Source organism: Columba livia, chromosome 15, assembly GCF_036013475.1.
Source record: "Columba livia isolate bColLiv1 breed racing homer chromosome 15, bColLiv1.pat.W.v2, whole genome shotgun sequence".
In the NCBI taxonomy this organism is placed as follows: domain Eukaryota; kingdom Metazoa; phylum Chordata; class Aves; order Columbiformes; family Columbidae; genus Columba; species Columba livia.
Window position 1 is genome coordinate 12015725 of NC_088616.1, and position 15950 is coordinate 12031674.

Genomic DNA, 15950 nt, shown 5'->3' on the forward strand with positions numbered 1-15950 from the left:
ACCCCTATTGATACCGGCTCTGCAGAGCAGGGTGGGGTACGGGGCACCCGCGCTATAAATTTAGAGTCAATTTAAAGACCTTCTTTCCATGTCTTCACAATACAGGAGGTGGGGGAAAAAGAAAAAGCTCTCAACGAAGGGCAATCCTAAACTTTATATTTTAATTTTTTGGATAATATGACATGCTCCCAGAGATACACACCAGTGCGTTTTAAAGACAAACCAGCTGTAATTTAGACCCCAATTAACGGAAGAGGAAGGAGCTTTACAAAGCCAGACCTTGGTACCCGAAGTGCTCAAATCCAGACACACCGCCTTTAGACCACAACAGAAACACCAAAGAAATCTGAGTTTTCCTGCTGTTCTAACACCAGGTTGCCTGGTCTGCTCCAGCTTTCTGCATTTGAAAGGATAAATCTTGAACATTTTCTTGCACTTCATTTCAACCTCAGTAATAAATCTCATGCCCAAATGCTGCAGTCACTGGGGGAAAGATGCTCAAGGGTGCAACCCTGCAGCAGCAACAGAGTCCTGCGGGATGTGTCAAACTGCCGCTGAGCCCCACAACACCATTTTATGCCACTTTTTTCCAATATACCTCATAAAAGAAAAATATTTAACTCCCCAGACCAGCAAGGGCTCCAGCTTTTGGAAAATTCAATACACTTTCTATGGTCCTTTTATGCCTCGAGCTCACGTTATGGCTATGGAGGTTGTTTGCATACTTTTAAATATCTGCATAATTTCTGAGGCCAAATCTCCAACTGCAGAGTACTCTGGTGCAGGGCTGGGCATGGACCGCACTGGCGGCAGAGCCTGGATTTGGGCCAGACCTAAGCAACCCGCGCGTGGGCTCTGCCAGAGGGTTCAAGCTCTGTGGTGCAGGAAGGACGATCTGGATTAAACGTGCCACAAAGCGGTGTCTCACTCATTTCTCCTGAAAACGCCACACAGGGAAAATGTGACACAGGTTTTAGGCTTTTTGGAAGCCTTTTTCCATAACTCTGACAGTAGCAAACTAAGGGTTTTAAGAAGAGCTTTACCTGATGTTCATACAAACCTCTCATTACACAAACAGCTGGTAATTCAAATCTCGCCTGCTTCTTCCATTAAAAGAGAGAGAAATAACAGGCTACGATACCTCTTCCTTAGCTAAAGAATGACAAGCTAACGCTCCTCACATGACTCTGCTGTTTAAGAAGCTTTATTCTGTACCTCGCACATCAGTTCAGAACCCACCACCAGCCCTATTCAGGTCTGAGCACTTCCCCATCATCTGGAGAACATCAGTTCAGGTCCAGCATTAGCAGGTTGTAGGACCAGGCTCCAGATGTTCCAGTATTTCACGGGTGGGCACAAAGCAGCTGGAGATCCCTTCGTACAAGGAGTCTCATGGAAAAGGTGAGGGGTGACGGGTACAAAGATTCTGATTGAACACAAGCAGGAAATTTTTCCCAATGAGAACAATCAGCCATTGGAATAATCTCCCCAGGGAAGCGGTGGATTCCCCAGCGTTGGACACTTAAGATTCAGCTGGACAGGTGCTGGGCCAGCTTGTCTAGACCGGGTTTGTGCCAAGAAAGGTTGGATCAGATGATCCCTGAGGTCCCTTCCAACCTGGGATTCCATGATTCTATGGAACAACCAGCCTTCAGGTGAGCAAACCCTGCCTGCCTGGTAACCTCCTGCACAGCCAGAGAGGGGGTTTAGATGTCCCCAGGGCTGTGAACCCACAGGACAGGTCCCACCTGCAGAACAAGTGAACATCCAGATTCTGCTGCAACCAGCGCAGGTTGGTCCAGAGCTAAACCAGAGTCACCACAGAACACAACTGCAAAGCACCTCAACGGATGGGAAAACGCTTTTCTGAAAGAGAAGCCACTGGTGCTGATTTTTCCTTTGGTTTATTTGTTGCTGGTTTTTTTCCCCCCAGCCACCAGAAAGACCCTTTGAGAAGCCACCACAACCGCACCAGCATCTGCTTGACTTTGAAGCCCGCGCTGCAAGGGCTGGTGAAAGGGATTTTGCAAAAGCACTTGGCATTAGCGGCTCCCGGCCTTTTACAGCCACCGAAGGAACAACAAGTCTTCCTGCCAAGGGCTATTACTAGACAAATGGAGAGAGATCAGAGGCACAAAGGAGGTTGCTAAGGAGTCAAGTGTGGGATCCCTGCAGAGAGGAGGAGGCTGCAGCTGGGACGGCAAAGGTCAGAACATTGCAGACATCATTTTCCAAAAATTCCCATGAAGCCCCGGCGCGGGAGCCGGGAGCCCTGGCCCCGCCGCGCTCGCCGATGAATAATGAGAAAGCCATAAAAGAAAGCACCCTTTCTTCCCTCCTACCCACGCTAATGTAATAAAACAAATTAGAATAATTATTCTCAATTTCAGAGCCATAATGCCCAGGATCAGGGCATGCTTGTCACTGAAATGACAACTACATCCGTTTGATTCTTCTCTTCGTTTTTTATATTTACAGAGATAGCCTAAATACTGACTTTGATTTCATTACATCTAATGCAATTTTACTACAGGCATCCAGATTCTGTTTGCTTCAAAGTCTTCATTATTTTTGCCAGAAAGTTCATCTCCCTTATTAGCTAATCACATCCCCACCCTTTCCAGTAACCTTTAAAATGCCACCCACGTTATGACACTTTTAACAGATCCAAGCAAAAAACAAAGCAAGAAAAATGAAGAGTTTAACATGAACCACCAGTTTCTAAAATAATGCACTGCTGTTGGTTAAAAGAAACATGAAAAATAAATTAAAGATATTATTTCTATATCATTAGGTATTTGATCTGGAAATAATTGGTCTTTTCTCCATGAAAACACTTCTCTATGTGAAAGATGGCCAATATTTACTAGGAAACAATTATGAGAATTTAGCAGAAGAATTCATTGCTAATTATTATAAATGGTTTGCAGTAGTTTTTCCCAAGACTACCACTTTATTTTTTTTCCTCCCTGTAAAAGGGGAAACATCTTTTGTGTAGACTTGAAAAACTAGTGGATTTAAACTATTTTCTATGTCCCTGCCAAAAAATGCTCCGGGACTCCTGTTCCACAGCAGCTTCTTCCGAGGATGAACTCGAACAGCTCGGAGAGGCCGAGCTGGGACTTGGGGGGTCGGTCTGTAATTACATTCAGAAAGGGAAATCCAGAAAGTGGAAAAAATAAAATAAACAGAAATTTTGCTTACAAAAAGTAAACCGAGGGGAGGGACCAAGTCACAAATCACGGCTTGAAAAGATGCGCTTGGCTTTCCCGAAATTCCTCCTGTGCCCACCAGCAGGAGCAGCCCCTGCAATGGTCTTACAAGCACCGCACAAGGAAGACGTCAAGAACACGGCACACATACAGCAGATTATTATAATATTATTATATAAAAATCCATGTATATTATAAATATTTTTATATAACACACATATTAAAGGGTCTGGTTCTTGGGGCAAGCAGGAGGCTTTGGCTTAAGCTGCCCGGAGCCCGCGGGGCACGGACCCATCTGCACACAGAGCCCGACACCTGCAGCAGCCACTGACAGATTGGCAGCTTTAAATCTGAATTTCCTTGCTTTGGGCACTTTTAAATTAAAGTGGTAATGTGCTTTAAATCCTGTTTCCCTGCTTTTTCACTACACTCTTCAATCCTTTCCTCCAGAAACTAATCAAGATGTCTCAGACTCACTTATACTCTCTGCTCCAGCCACCTTCCCTGGTAACTTGTTCCATATGTCTGCGATCCTTTGCAAGACACAGCTCCACCCTAATTCCCTATTTACTTCCAGTTTCTCAATGGACTGTTACAGCCCTGATGCTTGATTTCCCCCCACCTCCCTGTTACATCTCCTATGATGATAATTATTTGTACAGAACACCAGACCAAGCTGGCAAACGTCACCTATCGAATCCTTTGACTTTCCCCGCTAATGTACACACCTCAGCAGAGCTGCCTAACAGAGCACTGCAAACCCGTCCTGATGCAAAATTAAGCGTTTATTGGAAATCCTTGAGAAATGACCACTTGGCCATTAACAGCCCAAACAAGCTGTGTAGCATGTCATGAAACAGGGACACAGGAGGCTTGTAGGAACAAGAGAGTGGGAATCTCGAGGTGTTTAACCTCCTCAATCACCATTTCTGACAGATACTCCCATGGGTACATCCCTTGTTGGGATGGGATCCATGTCACCAGCCCTCAGCTGCCAGGATCCCCATTCACATCCCACAGAAAGAAAGGAAGGGATGGAAAAGGCACAGGAAACAGTGGAGGTGATGAAAAGCCATATAAATTTAAGCCCATCACTGCTGGGCGCTTATGGAGGGACCACTGACATCTGACAGCATCGTGGCCAAGCAGCAAACACTTGGCATTTACTCTGCTCTTGCTTCTCATTGGCCTCAAGTCCAACCTGACCTAAAGGCATTTTGGGTGCCCCGTGTTTTACAGGAGGAACACCAGTTGCAAATGGATAATGACATTTCCATATCGCTTTTCACACCAGCCCCAACAAGTACTGGCTGCGCGGCTGCAGCCGCATGGAGCTGCAGTAAAACGGGTTCCCTCGCATGACTTGCTCCGTCTGCCGCAGCAATCCAGGCCCTGCACGGCCGATACATGCTCGTTAAAAACCTACATGCATACTTCAAATATCTCCAAACCTCAAACAACGTGGAGCGGGACAGACAACGCACGTGCCAAGGCTAACGCGCACCCCCATAAAAACCGCTCGTGTCTCCTCCACTCCAAGCTGCCCGCTATTCATTGCTCTCCCCGTTAAGCCAAAGATGTAATGGTGCGAGGACAGATCTTGGCACGGAGCTGAGCAGCTCGAACCTGGCCGTGCGGGATTTTGGCAGCACCAGGCTCGACAAACCTGCCCTAGCGGGAAGGGGTCCCGGCACCTCGCTGGGAACAACGCGGCATCTCTGGTGAGCACCGGGCGCACAGCTCCTTGCCCCAGCTCTGCATGCACTCAGCCCAGTCTCTGCCCTGGCTCCATCCAGGACCCGCTTCCCCATCCCAGTGCCCAGGTCATATTTTCCATCCCCAGCAGCGGGGCGGTTTTCACAGGGGACTCGCCACTTGCTTTGCTTTTTGACCTGGTGAGTCTTTGACCTGTCCCATCGCTACCACCCAACTTCAGCAGCTCCAGCTGGGAGAGGCAATGCTAGAGATAGAGCTGAACTCATTACCCACCCTGATAACATCTGCTTCGTGGACAGAAAGATGTGCTGGTAGGAGGGAACAGCCCCACATTTAACTGCCTTTTGTCAAAACCCCTCTGGTGTGAGAGCAGAGGAACTGCATGTAACAAGCAGAAACAACCCTTGGGTATCAGAGAGGAAATCATCAGTCACGTCTATGCTCACCAGCATCACCCTCTGCAGGCCCACCGGGGGGTGCCCGGACACCCAGCGCTGCCTGCAGGGGCTCCAAGGACGAACCTGGTCCAGGGTTCTTCCCAAAATCCAGTTAAATCACGCTCCCCTACTTCTATCCTTTCTCACGTGTATTTTTCTGTAAGTTTTATCAGTGTTACTATAGTTACGCACACAGGTGTTGATGAAAGTCAAATTCTCACATTTCTGAGCGAGTACGCACGCAACGTTTTTGTAGACAACTAATGAAGAAACAGAAACAATATTTTATGGTTTACATATGCAATCACTAACGACTTTCAGGATGCAAAGAGCTACTATGAAATTTCAGCAACACAGTGTTGGCAATTCATCAGCTCACAGCTGCTCCCCTCTGCCCCAGCACAAGCCACACAGGTATTTGGATTCCCCAGCACATGGTTTTCACCCATAGCAGGTAATTACACAGAATATATGAACTTGGCCAAGTTGTCATCTGCTTTCAAGTGCAAAAAAAGAACGGGACTAACATTTGTTGAATGGGGTATTAGCCACAAATTATAGTTTCTGACAAAGGAGAGCTCGTCAGCAATGCTGCTGTTTGTCACCAAAAAAGAAAGGGCTAAACAGAAACTTGCCATCTCAGAGGTAAAGCCCACAGCCTTACCCAGTGCAGCCTATGATGAGAGCCCAGTAATTAAACCAGAAACTCCTCACAACAGCCCGGCCAGAGCACGAAGCCCAGATAGCACAGATGTGACTTGGCTTGGAAAAGCTGTGAGATGCAGGGGAGATGCTGCTCCACTGAATCCGAGAGGCACAGTTACCCCTCCAACGAGTCCCATCGCTGGGGATCAGGTGATTACAGAGATCTGCAGTTTGACTGAATGGCTCAAACCCATCAAATGCACCAAGTCCAACAAGAGCCCTGTGGGGAACAGAGCAGCTGGAAAACAAAATCTGTCTGCTGAAAGACATAGATATATATGTATATCTACACTTGAGAAAAGGTCGAGGCTTTGAGACCGCAGCACCGTGCCTTCAATATCTCCCCAGGTAGCTGCAGATGTCAAAACACCTTATTACCTCCAGAGAACATCACTGAGCAAAGCCCCTCACTGCCAGCACGGACTGGTCCCCTGTCACATCACTGCGGTTTGGGCATCGTCCCTGGTTAACGCCTGACAGGCTGAGCACGCACCTTTGCTTACCCTCCTCTTGACTCTTGCGGAACCACAAAACACTTTGCATCTTCCAGGTTTCAAGAAATCAGAGTGACGGAGAATCACAAGCAAAACGACAAAGACACCAAGTCACCAAGCACTTCTGAGGCAAATCAGCCCCATAAATGTCTGTTTGCATCACTTATATTTCCTAACAAGCTGCTCGCTCACACAAAGGGATTGTTATTCTGTTGCGTATGCGTGTTCCTAAGAAGCATCCGTCTTTACATCCTGCGCTAATGGGTTATTAGGAACATCAAACATATAGATTGAATCATGTAATTATGCCTTTTTAAAAGTCAGCAATATTTGAGCTCAGCCCAGCGCTTGCTGCCAACCAAAGCCCAGGCGCAGCGCCTGCCCGTGCTCCACGCCTCCCCAGGTACACAGCCGGGATTATCTTACTCCTCACGTGCTGTATCTCCCCTAAGCAAGCCCAGGCAGCCCTCGGGGAAGGCATGCACAATAAAGCAAGATCTGGACATGATTTTTTGGGGGAGGATTAGCCAGGAAACAACAAGGCTCCCTTACACCAGCCAGGATGACGGCGCTCACATAGTTCAGCAGCAGAAAACCTGGTTAAGACTAAGAGAGAAGGAAACAGGACCAGGCTGGGCATGCTGCTGAGTGTCAGGAGCAGTATGTGAATAATTATTAATAATAATTAATCTCTCCTAAGCAGGAGAGAGATTAACAAGGAGACATGACAGAAAAGGCAGCAGCAAAGCCAGGGAGCAGGCACGGCACATCTATGAGCTCCGTGTGCTGCTCAGACGTCTCCCACCAGCTCTGCGGGTTTCTACGGTTTATGCGGCAGAAAATACAAAGACATATTCCTGTTCCAATGCTCCTTAACTAGGAGGTTGTGGACAAGCACGTGGGGCGATAGGATACAGGCAGCTTTCGAGAGGATGGTTAATGTGCTCTGAGGAGACCAATGGCAACAATCACACCAATTTGGGTTAGGAAATAACATCTTTTAGGTCCAGTCTCCCTCCTTTACAGTTAATTGTGTATCCAGCAGCTACTGGGCTTGATCTTCTGTTTCTTCACAGGGTGAAACAAGAGGGGCTGCAATGGGCATCAGCACAGTGTTCATGTTGGCAGGAGATCCTTGTGCTTCAGCGTAGAGTCTCTGGTTGCCAGAGCTCTGCATGGAAAAATTTCCCAAATTTGATAAGCTGAATGGGGAAAAAAAGTGAAATCGCCACCACGTACTGTTCATGATACAGGAACCGACCGGAGAAAACAGGGGAACTGCGGAGTAGGAGCCTGAAATCTTCACTGGGAGCCATCACGTTGCAAAAGAGAGACAAACTCGCCTATTTAATATGTTTCAATATGTTTCAAACCTTCACATGGTGATATGTTTCAAACCTGCAGCACAAGGTAAGAAAATCAAGTTGACCCTAGGGAATATTGTTAGCTCCGAGGATGGCATTTTCCAAGGAAAACCCCATCCCAGCCAGCTAGAAGCATCCCCAGAGAACCATGCGGGAAAGTCAAACTTTCCTTCGGCCTAAAATCTCATGATTGTCAATCCCACCCCTGGGAACAACCTCCGTCACCCCACATTTGCGCACAGGCCTCAGGTCCTGCCCAGACGAGGGAAGAAATCAAAGCTGCCCCGTGAGCAGGTGCTGCCGCGCTCCGGGAGGAAACTTCGGTTTCACACCTTAAACCCCCTGCCCGGTGCCTGCAAGCGTCATTACCCGGCCGAGAAGGAAACGTACACGTGTTTGGGCCCCAAAACATTAAAGATGCCATCAATCACCGATTTCCACTTGCTTGTATAGATCCCCGTTTAATGACCTTTCCATGTTTTCCTCTCCCATGCCTGTTACTTATATATCAGTAACCCAGACAGACAAGGGACTCGAGGGGCGGCAGCTCTTCTGCAGAGGGCTCTCCCTAAAATAACGGGAGAGTTATTACCCTCCAGATAAAAATCAAGAGGCAGCACAGAGATAACAGTAACAAAGACGTTTGGTGAGCACCGTTTTCCTATATATCCAACCTGTCCCATAATTCAGATTCTATATTATAAATTAGCAGGCACAGAGCAAAGCTCAGACTCTCAGTTTAAAAGGAAAGCAGGATACGAACTTGGTGATCATGTAACTTGTGAAGAAAATCAGCTGCATCTCCCTACACCTGGTGTCACAGTCTGTTGATTATTTCTATAGTTGGCATCGTACTTGAGAAGCAGCATTTCCTCCTACAGTGAGGATCCTCAGTTTAAAATTTTGGGATATTTTGAAAAGTCCAAAATGCAGATCCAGATGACAGGATAACACCCCTACCACACTTTTATTTTAACAAAGATCTGTCAGTTCCTGATTGATTCTTTCACAAGCTACTTGGGAATTTCCATTGGCACTGGCACTGTAACGTAGTAATTGTTCTCTTTGAAAACACAGGGCAGAGAATGACATTTCAGTAAAACACAGTGAAAAAATAACTTGGGGTAAAGCTCCTGGTTCCTGGGAATTACCCACAGGATTCCCGACCATCTTATCAAAAAGCCACAATGCTCCAGTCTCAAACTTGAGTTTTATTCCTTTTCAAGAGTCAATCACAAGAGCAGCACCAATGTATCAGCACAGATATTCTTACTCCTATGTTTGCCCTCCTTAAAATAAACATTAATAGTAGGTTGAAATATTCTGTGAACCAGAGCATGAAGCATTTCCTGATATTTGCTTCTTCCTTATAACCTGAAAAATTCCTAAACCAGAGGACACCGCTGTGTCGGACCGGGGTGGGGTTCTCTGCTAGGATGAGATGCTCTTTTTGCTGCCACCCCCAAAAAAAGCAAAACAATGTGCATTTCCACTTACCGCTCCAAGCATGATGCGGAAAATGAGCCAGCGGAAGGCCCAGATGACGATGGTGGGAGGAGGAGTGTGCGGGGGCAGGCGGGACAGGGTCCAGAGCGGGCACAGGAACATCCCCAGGAACCCCGTCTCCAGGAGCTGCGACTCCCAGCCTGCAGGGCCAACATCAGAGAGAAAGAAAATAGCTGTTATACAAGTCCTATAAGTCACCCTTTCACAAGTTTTAAACACCCAAGAAGGAAAAGAAACAAACAAACAAAACCCCCAAAACAAAATCAACCAACAACCTCAAACAAACCAAAAAACCCACCACAAACACACACACACAAAACAACATCAAAACCAAACCAAAAAAACAAAAGCCCCCCAAATCTGTAATGCTTTTTAAATTTAACTTGGGGGAATTTAAGTACCAACTCCGTCCCCATACACACATCACGCACACTGGGAATTCAGATGCTTTAAGCGACAGTGTAAATGATGTGCAGCTACGTTTGGTGCATTGGCTTGCGTTGCTCACACACCAACACTTTTGTTGTTTATATAGTTAGTTTGTGCCATGTAAAGCAAGAGAAAAAAAATACAGACTTCTATGAAGCAAAGAAAAATGTGATTTCAGTGCCTTTGGAACTGGATCCATGAACAAAACTGATCAGTGATGCTACAGATTCCATTATCAATGGTCCCACGGACTTTACCGGATTTGTGCTAAAACGGGGCAGACTTTATCTTCAAAAGATAATGAATAAAATCACATTAAGTCTTATTCATCACCAACCTTAACATGCAATCAGAAGCTTTGAATTTTTAATCATAAAGAGAAATCATAATGAATAAAGTCCATCAAGCTGGTTTCACACATTGCTGGATTGGGCAAAATTCCTCTTGGTGAGTATGAGTTGAGCTGAGATCAAAACACAGCCTTGTAACCACACAATGAAACTGTCACCCTCAATACCAGATTCTTTGGAGAAGAAAAACTGTAACTTATTTCATGCAAATCTGCATTTTTTTTCCAGCACAGCATAAATATTGAAATGATTATTCAGGAAGAGCCAGAACTCCGCAGTTCTGTTTTGACAGGTGAAGTCCAACCTCCACTATGTTTTCCAGTAACAATATTCTGATGCCAAAACCAAATTATTCCAACTTCATCCTACCTCCAATTACACTCCAATTATTTTCAAATATTTCTGTGTGATATAATCATGCTCTGAAGCCATTAAAAAATGAAAAGGACACTAAATGTCAAAGTATTGGGGACAATTCCTGAAACCTCAGCAACCTGAAGCTATTTAAGATGCTGATATTCCCATCTATGTGTCTACATAAATTGAAGCAGATAGTCCTTGCGGGTCACTTGTAGCCACGTTCCTTCCCTAGAGTCCCCCAGGCACTTAGTAATTTTCAAATGGCAACTACAGAGTTTGGTCCATAACGCATCCCATCACCCAGCCCAAACAGGCAGGGAAACCCCTATTAAAGGCTTTAATTCCTCCCAGCTCCAGGCTGAGACGCCTGATTGCACAAGCAAGTCGAGATTTTTCAAACCCCTGGTTTGATACTGTCACACGAGCAAGACCACGCTGAATTTGCTCCAAAATATTTGAAACAGCAGTCATGCAGTCTCCTCCTTTTTCTTAATTTGCGCAAGGTCCCTTAAATCAAAATGTAAATAATTTTCAAAACTATTATTATACATCAAACAGCTATTAAAAAAAAAAAAATCCCCATTTTCTCTCCATACCCCCCGTGGTTCTAGAACAGATCCCCCAACCACCAAAATTAGCGCATCTGAGAGAAGAAGTGAAATATACTGTTGTAAAAGCAGCTGCACCAGAAAGCGATGGCTATCGCCAAGAGTGAAAGGTTAATTGTTACTAAAGCCAGCCCCGAACAGCAGTTACGGGTCTAACTGGCACTAAAATGGTAGCAGATCTCCGCTTCTGCCTGCACAAGAATCCCACTGTTATCTGCGTTTTCATATGTTAATCGCTGTGTTTTTCTGTATAGGATGCTCGTTGGACGGCTGAGCAGGGAGGCGAACACCTCTGTATCTCCAAATAGCCTTTACATCCCTATATACGTATTTCCCTTTGCTGAGCGGCTTCATCTTTCCCCAAGCAGGAAGCAGCAGCAGTTTTTTAAATCTTATTTTCAAACCAAACTCCTCGGGGGGCGTTTGTGCGCGTGGAGGGGAAGGGGCACGAATGGTTTGCGCCATACGTATTTCTGCACGTTAAACACACGACCGGAGCGCACGGGGACACGTGCACGAGCGCGCGTGTGTCCGACCCGAAGCCGGAGCCCCCGGTACGCGCCGGCCTCCGAGGATCACGAGTTCAGCCCGCACCTGTGCTTCTTGTTCCGAAGCGACAAGTTTGAATCCTGGCACCGGCGGCTCCCGGCTGTGCGGCCATGAGCATAATCCACTGTGCCCCGTGCCAGGGAGGGGGGAGCGGGGTAACCAGCGCTGCCAGCTGTTGGGAGAAACCTCTTAAATTACCCACTGCTGACAAGGGGGGCTGGCAGCGGGTGCAGCTAAAGCCGGCACCAAGCAGGGTTTAACTGCAAGTGCAGCCAAGGACAAACTCCGGTCACAGCGCCGTCGCACGAGTCTCCGTCTAAACCCCCTCGGCTCGTGTCTAAATCCTGAGCAGAACCCATCGATGGCAATGGGCAAATTTGATAGTGCAGTGTTGGGTTAGCAGTTGGACTCGATGATCTTAAAGGTCTTTTCCAACCAAAACGATTCAATGAAGTGCAGTGCTTTGCTATTGACCTTCAGATCGCAGCAAGTTCCTGCTAAAAACCAAGTTTAAGATGTGGATATGCACAGAGACCCTCTGATTTATTAACAACCCGCTTCCTGATGGGCTGAGGTTCCACAGCTGCTTATGCGGTCATGCAGATCAATTTTCCATCCCAGCACACATCACTCAAACAGCCACATCGCTGCCCTCGGCACCAGCGGCTCCTTCTCCAACTCCATCCATTTCCCTCTCACCCCAAGCAGCTCCTCGCCTTGGACCCGTCCTGCTCCCAACCACGTGCCAAAGCTGTCACCGCTGTCCCCTTCCCCGTTCAGCACCCATCTCATCCTGACCATAACTCGTTAGTCCCCTTACAAGCTTCATCACATGCAAACAATCAAGCCTTGACACTTGATCCTGCCCCATAGGCAAAGCAAGTGTTTGTGATAGTTGGACTATCCGAGATGCATGTCATGTTTTTTACTTAAAGTTACAGATAAATGATGAAGATTTTTCAAGGATGTGAACATGTTGTTGAACATCACAACTGTATCCCCAGCACAGTGTAGAAAGGGGGAGCTCTGCTTTGTATCACATTCGCTTTATAGTAAATTGATACTCAAAAGCAAGATTACAAGATCCATCAACAGAAACCTCGCGTTTCTAACTGCTGACTTACAAACAGTTGTTCATGTCTCCCCCTTAAAAAGCCTCAGACTCCAAATCCCTTGCAATTTTAGACAGGTTCGAGGCTGTAACCATGTGCCTGCTGAACACGGATGGAGTTTGAGCATTGCCACCTTCTAACAGCGCTTCCGAGGCTCACAAAGCCCAAACACACTGTGACACCTACCAAGAGTCAAGCAAGTCATCTCACCTTGGAAGAGAAGGACTTCAGAACAAGCAGTTCTTAGCTGACTGTCATAACTTAGCTGCTACATCATAACAGTATTTTTCTCCCTGTCCTCCTCCTCCTCTTGTTGCTATCCAGTGGGCAGCACTGATGAGATGTATTTGCTGCTGTGATGGTACCCAAGGAGCCCAACACAACCAAATCCTCCATCTCCACCAAACGTACCAGGAACCACGTACCAAACCCTCCTCCACGCTGCAGAAATTCCCACCCTGGGTATTTTTTTAGGATAGCTCCAGCACAGCAAAAGCGCAGATGTGGGCAGACCTAGAGAGGGAATTAAATAATCCCTGATTTTGGGTGCGAGAGGGGTGGGCACACACTGGGAATCGGGGGCTTTGGGAGCATCCACGGAGCATCACAAAAACCCACACACGAGTGGCAACATGGGGATTAAAGCACCGGTAATGGAGTAAAGATCCATACCCTGTACTGATGCCAGTTTGTCACATCCAGTGACATTTCCCAATCCTAGCATTTTTGGAGTAAAACCCGTTTTATAAACGGCAGCAAACCCCACGATACTCAGAGGCATCAGGGCTATCTCCATCTCAACACCAACCCATCCTCACGCCCGGGTTAAGTCTCGGGGTTCACCCCCGGCCCTGGCGCACACTGATACTGCTGGGAACGAAAGGGTCATGTTGTTGACCCACCTGCTCCTGTTTTCTTCAGTTGGATCTAGTCAAATTTCAGCAGCTGCAGAGCAGCACAAAGCGCCCCATTGTTATCTCCCGCGCAGCCGGAGAGGGAGCCACTTTTTTTTTTTGGTGGGGGAGGCGGGAAGGAAAAAAAGGAATAAAACAAACTGCCAATGTCGGCTGCAGTTGCCCCACACGCGTTTCCAATGTTTGTTACATGCTCCGAACTTGATGCGAAAAAATCCATAGTTTGGCATTTTCTAGAGGTCTCTGCTGGGGCAGTTGGGGAGGGAAGTGGAGAGGGAAGATAGGGAAGGGTGGAAACGAAAACAAAACCCCAAAATTAGCTTTCCCCTTTTCCTTATAGGAATGTTTCTCTTCTTAAAAATTATACAAAACCTCCAGGAGTCTAAACTTTCAGCTCGGAAATTTAGCTCAACATCAAGAGATCTCTAGAGTCAAAAACCATTTGTGGCTTGAAAGAGGGATCGCAAGCGCTGGCACCACGCGCTCTCACCGAGCCGGTCACACAGACATCTGATGCGCCATAGAAAACGTTACCAATGCTTAACATATAAAAAAACCCAGTCAATTTGGTGTGAAAAGTCTCCAGAAAAGTCCAAAGAAACCCTATTACGGCTCCCTATAGAGAGTATTATTTCTAATGGAATATAGATTATATAGCATTATGTAATTAAGACTTACAATTTTCATCTTTATTATTTACCACCAAACACCTGGTGAAAAAAACAGCCAAGTTATCACAGCTTGTCCCTGGCTGCACCCGCATCCCCAACCAGCCCCACGTCCCCAAACCAGTTTTCTGTTCACATGGAACACAGGGAGAAAGCAATAAGGCAGAGAAGGGCAGAAAGCCTTCAGAACTAAATATGAAATAGTCGGGTCCAAAGATAAGTTTCTTATCCTCAGTTAATCTATTTTTCTGGAAAAAAAAAAATAATCTGGTCAAAATCAAACCCTACACCTAACTATGGTAGAACAGCTCAGGTAATTTATTAATTCCCCTTCTTAAAATATGGGATAATGCAAATTGTCTCTCTCTGTATCTACATAGCTACACATAAAATGTATAGAGAGCGTGCTTGCCTGCACAGACAAATGCTTCTACGGCGTACACACATTTTCTAGCAGAGGAGCCGGGTCCGGCCGCTGCAGCTGTCTGCACATGAATATTGTGTGTCAGACGTCCCGGCAGCCAAAACCAGGGAGATACTCAATCCAGACCGACTTACACTGGAATCCGATTAACTGCTCAGGAGCCTCTCCTCCCTACCTCCCTGAAATCCAGTATAATTCCAGCTACAGCGCTAAAACACCTGTTGTAGCGTGGGTTATGCTGATGACTACAGAATATTCTGACCACAGACTTTAGTTTGCAAATACTCATCGCAACTACCACATGCGGTTCGAGCGATGCAAACGAGCGGTGAGCAATATGCTGAGGAATTAATTGGGTGTTCACCTGCCCTGCACCAGGATGCTCTTTGCTTCTGCACCCACCGCTCATCCCCATCACCATCCTCCTCTTCCACCCGCCACCCACACTCATCTCCCATTTGCAGAAACACAGACTGAATTAGAAAATGCATAGAACTGTACTGACGTATTGTCGAGGGTTAAGATTGCGGGGTGACAATAAAACCCTGGCAGATGTATTGTTAACCCCCTCTCCCCCCCCCCCGCCCCGCTTCCCCCTCCCTCTCCCCCCTTTCCACTAAGGAGAGGCGATTGGGAGGAAAAGAAGGACAGAGTGAAGAGAGTTGGAAAAAATTAAAGATGTTTTACTAATGCTACTAATAATAATAGAGAAAACAATAGAAAATATACAAAACCAATCTTGAAAGTCTCAGCAACTGCAGAGCCGGCAACCAAAGTCCTGGATTAGACTCTGCAGCCAATCGGAGCTGGATTCAGACTCTCACTAGGCCTCAGTTTGCAGGGACGACTAGCAAGGTCCTCTCCTAATGTCGGTCATAAGCAAAAGGGAAAAGGCAAAAGGGAAAAAGGGCGAGATCCTCGTGATCTCCCACTTTATATGAAGTATTCACGTGAATGGGATGTTATACATAGTTGGTCAGTTTCTTGGTCACTTGCTTCTCGTCGCCCCTCTCGCGAGATGTCCATCCGTGCTTATCAATAAGTTTGCATTCCATTTGCTAGGTTTACCAAAACATGTGTCTGGTTCTCCAGGAAAATGCAG

At 46.6% G+C, this 15950-nt stretch overlaps 1 protein-coding gene across 5 annotated transcripts in view; it reads right to left on the minus strand.

Annotated features, from left to right (window-relative positions):
* Positions 1 to 15950, minus strand: part of LMF1 (lipase maturation factor 1) — a 180574-nt gene that overhangs the window by 115298 nt on the left and 49326 nt on the right. For all 5 annotated transcript variants that reach the window (XR_010466377.1, XM_005504541.3, XM_065031272.1 and 2 more), the window contains one exon: positions 9426 to 9574. Coding sequence is in view for 4 of the 5 variants with exons in the window: in XM_005504541.3 (XP_005504598.2) it covers positions 9426 to 9574 (149 nt within the window). In the remaining variant the exon portion in view is untranslated. The remainder of the gene's footprint in view (positions 1 to 9425; positions 9575 to 15950) is intronic.